Source organism: Hydra viridissima, unplaced genomic scaffold (assembly GCF_058129835.1).
Source record: "Hydra viridissima isolate aposymbiotic clone 2 unplaced genomic scaffold, HvirCarnegie_v1 scaffold_6, whole genome shotgun sequence".
Classification (NCBI taxonomy): Eukaryota; Metazoa; Cnidaria; class Hydrozoa; order Anthoathecata; family Hydridae; genus Hydra; species Hydra viridissima.
The window spans coordinates 16,495,798-16,502,637 of record NW_028324305.1 but is presented as its reverse complement, the minus strand read 5'-3'; the positions used below and the strand labels follow the sequence as shown (position 1 = coordinate 16,502,637).

The following is a 6,840-nucleotide window of genomic DNA, read 5'->3' as shown; positions in this document are numbered from 1 at the left end:
TGCAAGCTGCTTTTGTTTGGCTTGATTTCTGTGATTTAATTTCTAAATACTTGAAAAATGAGATTCACAATAATTATTTCTCTGTGTTTTAACTAAAAAAGATACTGTTTTAAACAGGAAATTGGGGCTTGTCTTTAGGGGCTCTGAGGGGGCTCTAGAAGAGTTATTAAAATTTGATAAAAAAATTTTTTACATTATACACAAACACTAGAATGGGAAAAAATTCAATTTGGGTGGTTTTGAAAATTTTTTGCATAGTGGACACCCCTGAGGTACATCCATAGAAATTCTTAAAAAGGTTTTCATTATCAGAAAACAAATTTTTTACGAAATTTTCGTCCGCGTGCAGTGATGAAATAAACTGTCGATGGGACAGGGCGAAAATCCCAGACCATATTTGACCTTACACAATGGTTAAATAAGATCCTGAAGAAATCTATTGCGATGATCATTTTATCAATCCTAAAAAATAAGTTTTTACATTTTTAAATCTTCTAAGTCATCCTATTGAATTCCTCGTATCAAAAAAAACCTGAGTTACAAATTTTTAGTTCTTAATTAGCAATAGAGCCTGTTTTATTGGTCATAATTACAATGCTTGATGGCTGTTTTGAGAAGTTAAAATCAAAAGTAGCCAACTATTTAAAAAGGATTTCATTTTCTATGGTAGTAATCGTACAACACCGTAAGCCATTACAACTTTTTTACAACTTAGTAAGAAACTTAAAAACAGGTTCCATAAATAAAACCATTTTAAGTTTTTTCAAAAAACCATAACATTTTAAAATTTCTCTCTTGAGACGCTTTTCTTAGAGCGGCTGTTTAGAAAAAACAATCCGCCCATCATCAACCATATCGTTATGCTGTTCATCGTTATTCTATCTAACATGTAAGAGAAAAAAAATTAGAATTTTATTCAAATATTTGATACTAAAATAATATAACTACCTACAATCTTTATGCGATTAAATTATTTTATCTCAAGGTCATTCGTATATTACAGAAAATCTACGAAAAGCTTGATTTTCGTAAAAGATATTTTCTTCCACAAAGGAGTCCAGAAGTATGTCCATTGTATTGAGTACCATGTTAGTTGTAGGCCCATCGTTTATTGTTTCTGTACATAGAGCGTCAAGATTTGTGGATAATAAATCTTCTACATTGATTGCGTTTGAATCAAACTTTGTTTGCTGTCTTGAAAAATGACTATCACGCCATTTTAATGTTAAATCATTAGGTTTTTCTTGTTTGTTTTGTAAAAATTCACCACACACATCGTACATTCTTTGGTTTTGCAATTGATTTTTTGTTTGTGGATTGTTGCACTGTTTCTCACTAGCATAATTCGGTTGAAGGTATTGCAAATGTTCACTAAGATATGTGTTACGTAGGCCATCAATTTTTTTGTTAAGCTGGGAATTGTTATTTTCATTTTCATTTTGGAATGAGTGAATAGGCGTAGATAGGTTATGAGCACTTGCCCTGTTTGTCTGATGAAAAAGGTCATACCAAACATCTTCGTTTGGCTCAGCCATGTCATAATTTTCAACAAAAGAGGTCAACGGGTCCACATTACTATATCGACTGAAATCCTCATCGGATACTCGTGAGCCTACCTCAAACTGCTTTTTAAGCGAGCTTGAACCTTTTGTAGAAAACGTATTCTGATCCTTCGGATGTGTAACTAATAGGCTCTGAATATCGGGCTTGCTCATAACGATCTCATTGTTTTGTATAAATCTAGACAGCTGCACCTCGTTTTCTTCTGGTTGACAAATTGGTAAAATACTATTTTTCATTTCAACTTCCATGCTTGTTTGGTTCATTGAGGGAGCCAGAGGAAGTTTGTTGTATGAGGTCATTGAATGCCTTCGCGGGGTGTTTTCGATAAGTGATGTAACCTCCACAGGTTCACTGCAACGACGGAAATGAGGGGACTTATTTTGTTGAATATCACTTATTCTATTAGCATTTCCTTCGCTAGCTCTTCGAAAATTGAGTGAGGATAAATTATTTGGTTTTTCTGGCGATTTAGACAGGGGAAAGTAATTATTCTTGCTTCCATAGCCACTGCTAATGCAGCTGCCTCGGTTTATCAGTTCAAAGTAATTGGAATTGTTATCTTCAGAAATCGTCTCACTTAGTAGCTCTTTTAAAAAGTTTTTTGCGTTTGATCGTGGACTGACATCTTTTACAATTTGATTCATTAAAACAGATGAATATTTTTCCCCTGTCAATTGAAGGCTCATATCACTTTCCCTTCTACTATTTGAATAACTTTCATATCCTGAGGAGTTGTTTGACTCAAGCGAACCTACACTTCCATTACTTACTCTTCGATTAGACAAATTTCTGCTTGAAATTATTGAATACCGTTGATTGATAAGTTCTTCTGCAGCTAGATTTATTGGTTTAATAGAGCTGCTGATTACTCGTGGTGAAGAAACCTGAAGTTGAACTTCTGTATCTCTTGCGTTGCAAGGTTGGTGATAGTTTAACTCAGATATATCATAATGGCTGGAAATTTCATTTAAAGCATTCGGAAAATCACTGTCAGTGTAGTAGAGAGGAGAAGTACTCTTTATTATATTATTCGAAGGTGGGGTTTGTTTTTTTGTATTAAAATGGTTTTGAGAAGGTTCACTTTTTAAGTGTTTGGCCATTCTAATTTCAGTATTATGATTGCTGCTGTTAGTTTGACCCTCGAATGGCTTCTTTCCTGATAATGGACGCTCACCTCTAAACTATAACAGCACATATTTTTGGTAAGTTTAAATACTTAAACGAGATTTTATAAGAATTAATATTATGCTTTTTTTTTGTTTTAGTTAACACAGGTATATACTAATATTATGAATACTGAAGTATAATAAATTTTAAATATTGTTACTGACCTTCTTTGTTGGTTGAGGAAGCACACTGTGTACTGTTTTCATATGCTTTCTTAGCGAACTTGGATCAGTATAGCGCTTTGAACAACCGTCAACTTTGCAACCATATTGTTTCTACATAATATTCAATATGTTGAGGTTATTTTTTTAAATTGTTTTAAAAAAGGAAGCAAACGTATATAAATATAATGATCACTTTTTTCTAATATTTACTAGCCTACCACGTCAGAATGGGTTCGGTTTTGATGTTTCGCACGATCTGAAGCATTTGAAAATGCTTTATTACATCCAGGAATTTCACATAAGTAAGGTCGCTCTCCAGTATGAGATCGAAGATGAGTTTTAAGATTTTCGAGCCGAGAATAAGCTTTTTTACAATCTTTGTACTGAAAAAGATATCATAATTAGCTTATGTGTTAAAAATTAATAAAGATGAATGTTTTTTATAAATATTATTACGTGACACTTGTGGGGTTTTTCACCAGTGTGTCTTCTCACATGCACCACGAGCATATACATTGCCTTGAATGATTTTTCGCCGCGAGAGCAACCTTGCCAATAACAAGAACAGTCTTTCTTATTCTTTTGAATGTGATCAGTATTCACATGATGAACAAGTTGTAATTGACTGTCGAACTTTATACTACAATTTTTCCATCCACAACACAAATCAACAGGACCACTTTCTTCCTCTTCAGATTCTGCATCGCCTGATGGTTTTGTCTAAATTAAGTTAGTGTCTTTTATTAATCATCATCATTACTATCATCATCATCATCATCATCATCATCATCATCATCATCATCATCATCATCATCATCATCATCATCATCATCATCATCATCATCATCATCATCATCATCATCATCATAACCATCGTTGTTGTCACAGCTATTATTATTGCTACTTTTATTATCGTTATCGGTTTCAGAAATCTCATCATGCGATCTCATACAATCCGATAAATAAAAGTAACAATATTCAACTTGACTTGTTAAGCTTTCACAAGTTTCTTCATGATGATAGTCATAGTTAAAAAAACGATAATTCTCCCAAACAGACATGTTTAAAACAAATCATTCTAACCATAATCGTGTGCTGTTTTTTTTTTGTTTTTTTTTTTTGAAGCAGGAATGATCAAGCTAAAAAGATTTTTTCACGTAAGAATTAATTTAATGTAAACATTGCAATTATTTTAACGGCTTTCTTTGTTTGCTTTCTTTTGGACTTGTTCCCAGTTCAAATTTTCGAAAATGTTTTAAACAAAAGATTTTTTTTTTTACACTAAGTGTTGAATTTAAAGGGACAAACTGAGTTTGAGGCGATCAAATAGAGCGAGGTGGAGGGTGATGAAATATATTTTAAAGTTTACATCAAGTAATAAATGATTATGGCTTTGATGTCCCAAACTCAAAAATTAATTTTGGCATTGAAAGAAATGGTTTTTTTTGTGTGTGAAAGAGTCAAACCTAGGGCCATACAACTAAGAGAAGTTTAGAGGTAATAAGATTTATTGTTAAAGCCATAATTCAACCGTAATGGTAATATTAGGGTTTTTAAAGCCCTCTTTATTACTTGTATATACTTTTAAATAAGTTATTCGACACATTTTATTCAAAAAATGACAATGAAACTTGCTCTCCACTTTGAACAGAATTTATATGCTGTCTGATGGTAACATTTTTTAAAATTGAATTTTAGCAACAAACTCAATTTAAATCTCTGTACATTCGTATATTTTTTATTTCTTATTATTTGTTATTCTATTTATTATGGTTTATTTCTTTAAAAACTCGATGAAAAAAGACAACCTTGCAATCAAAACAGTTATCCAAATACAGTCCATCGCTGGATAAAGAGTAAGTACTTGCAAAGTAAAAAATTTAAGAAAAAAAACTAAGTACTTCTTCTGAGGTATATATGAAAGAAGTTGTTTTTTTAGCTTAAGCAAGATATTTAATATGATATTCTTATGCGTTGGCTCTTGGATTTGAAGTAAGATTTTGGGGAATTCTTCTATTTTTATGGGGATTCCTAATCGTTAGTTCTAATCTTTCTCTACGGGAGAGAGAATGTATTGTATTTTTTGTTAAAAACCTTGTTTATAAAAGCCATCTCTATTTGTGTTTTGCAAAAAGATTTTAAGTAAGAAAAATAGTTTCCATCTGGTAGTAAATCTGTGATTTAAATCGTTATCCAAAAAACAACTTAATAATATCAAGTTAAAGAAAAGTGCTTACCTCTTCTATTTGATTCCGTCCAGTATGATCATCTTCCTCAATAAAAACATTGGGCCGTGCATTTGAGTTATCTTTGCATAATGAGCTTCTTTGCTCATTTTTAAGTTCATCACCTATATTAACTAGTTTACGATGCTGGCTAACAGGTGGATGTGGAACTAAATTAACTGTGTTTGGAACATATAGTGAAGTGCGTTGATTTTTACAGGCTGCTTGTAGTACATCTGAAGGTGAAGACTTAGATGAAAAGGTAACACTACTTGCTTGTGTTTCAGATTTTTGTAAAGAGTTCTTGCTGGATTCTTGTTGATAATTCAATAACATTGTCAGGCTATCTAAATTAGAATTGTTCTGCACGTATGAATAGTTAAGTGGATATTGGTTAAGCTGGTTCTGCTGGTTACGCTGGTTAAGCTCGTTATATTGCTTTTCACGCTGATGAATTGAGTCAAAAGAAACGGTAAGCTGGCTTCTTGCTTTCGAAACACCTATCGGTGAGGATCTAACACTTCCAATACTCAAGTGTCCAAAAGAACCATTTGATGCTCGTGAAGCTGCTGATGAGTTTCGTCCTGAACCACGAGACACAAACCCATTTGCGTCGTTTGAAGTGACATAAGCAACTAAAGAGTTTGGTGAAGTTCGAATAATTTCGGCTAAGTCAAATATTTCGGATGAAAATGGTGATGCTGATAACGTTCTTTTTTTACCTCGAGCCGAATGACGAGGATTAGAGAATCGACTACTGTTACGACTTTCATAATCTAGTAGTGTAGATCTCAGTGATGTATTTGTTGAAATAGGTCGTCCGTCTTGGCTGTTTACTCTTCTTAGGCTAGCAATGTAATCGGAGTGAACTTCGCTTGAAAGTATTTTAGACGAATCACTACGGTCTATAGGTTTCTGATATTGATCTTCGGAAAAGCCAAAAATTTTTTTTTTTATTTGTGATGGCATGTTGTTATCACAGAGCATTGACTCGTTTATTTCAGAGAGTGGTGATTCGTTTTTCCATGGTATAGCAGACACATTATCTGACACCGTGGAAGCATTATGAAACAATCTTCCTTCATCAAAGTACTTGCTTGGGTGCTTGAACGAATTGCTTTGCCTTAAAAATTCTCCACTTTCGCCGAACGTTTGAGAACTCGGCGCACAATTATAATGCATTTTTGTAAGGTCTAAATCATCTTTTTTTTTATCCATATCACAATTTTCAAAGATTGGTTTGTGAGATCTAAGTGCGATCAATTAAAAAACTTCTTAAAATACAACTAAAAAACTATCATTTTATGTGATGATCAAGTTAAAAAAGATGGTTTAATGGGCTGTAGCTGTAGAAAAAGATAAAAGGATGCAATATTCCAAGAAAACTATGCAAAAAGTTCGAATACATATATAAGTTTACATAGTAATAAAATGTTTTTGCCGTTAATTTATTATTTTTCATATTTGAAAACAAAGATGACTAAACATCTATTTTATAGCTAAACTCCATTAAATGGTACTAATAAAGTTTTTTATAAAAAACATATAATCTTTAGACCTAATTTGTAAATAATGATAATTTTTTAAGTAAAACTAGATGAAAATTAAAAAAAGAGAAGTTAAAATAAGTAAAAATAAATAGAAATATTAATAAATGTTAGCATAAATAAATAATAGTTATAAAAACAAGAATGATTATAAATTGTTATAAATAGAAATAA

General features: G+C 32.1%; 1 protein-coding gene across 2 annotated transcripts in view; it reads right to left on the bottom strand.

Annotated features, from left to right (window-relative positions):
• Nucleotides 1–910: 910 nt before the first annotated feature.
• LOC145189852 (uncharacterized) overlaps nt 911–6,840 on the bottom strand; it is a 10,637-nt gene continuing 4,707 nt past the window's right edge. Inside the window, exons 2-6 of one of the 2 annotated variants that reach the window (XM_090089713.1) lie at nt 5,132–6,368; nt 3,351–3,614; nt 3,113–3,277; nt 2,895–3,005; nt 911–2,744 (exon numbers count right to left, since the gene is read on the bottom strand). In XM_090089713.1, the coding sequence (XP_089945839.1) occupies nt 987–2,744; nt 2,895–3,005; nt 3,113–3,277; nt 3,351–3,614; nt 5,132–6,368 (3,535 nt within the window). In that variant the 3' untranslated portion in view covers nt 911–986. Of the gene's footprint in view, nt 2,745–2,894; nt 3,006–3,112; nt 3,278–3,350; nt 3,615–3,977; nt 4,071–5,131; nt 6,369–6,840 lie in introns of those variants that run through there. The other variant, XM_090089714.1, reaches the window with a different exon arrangement.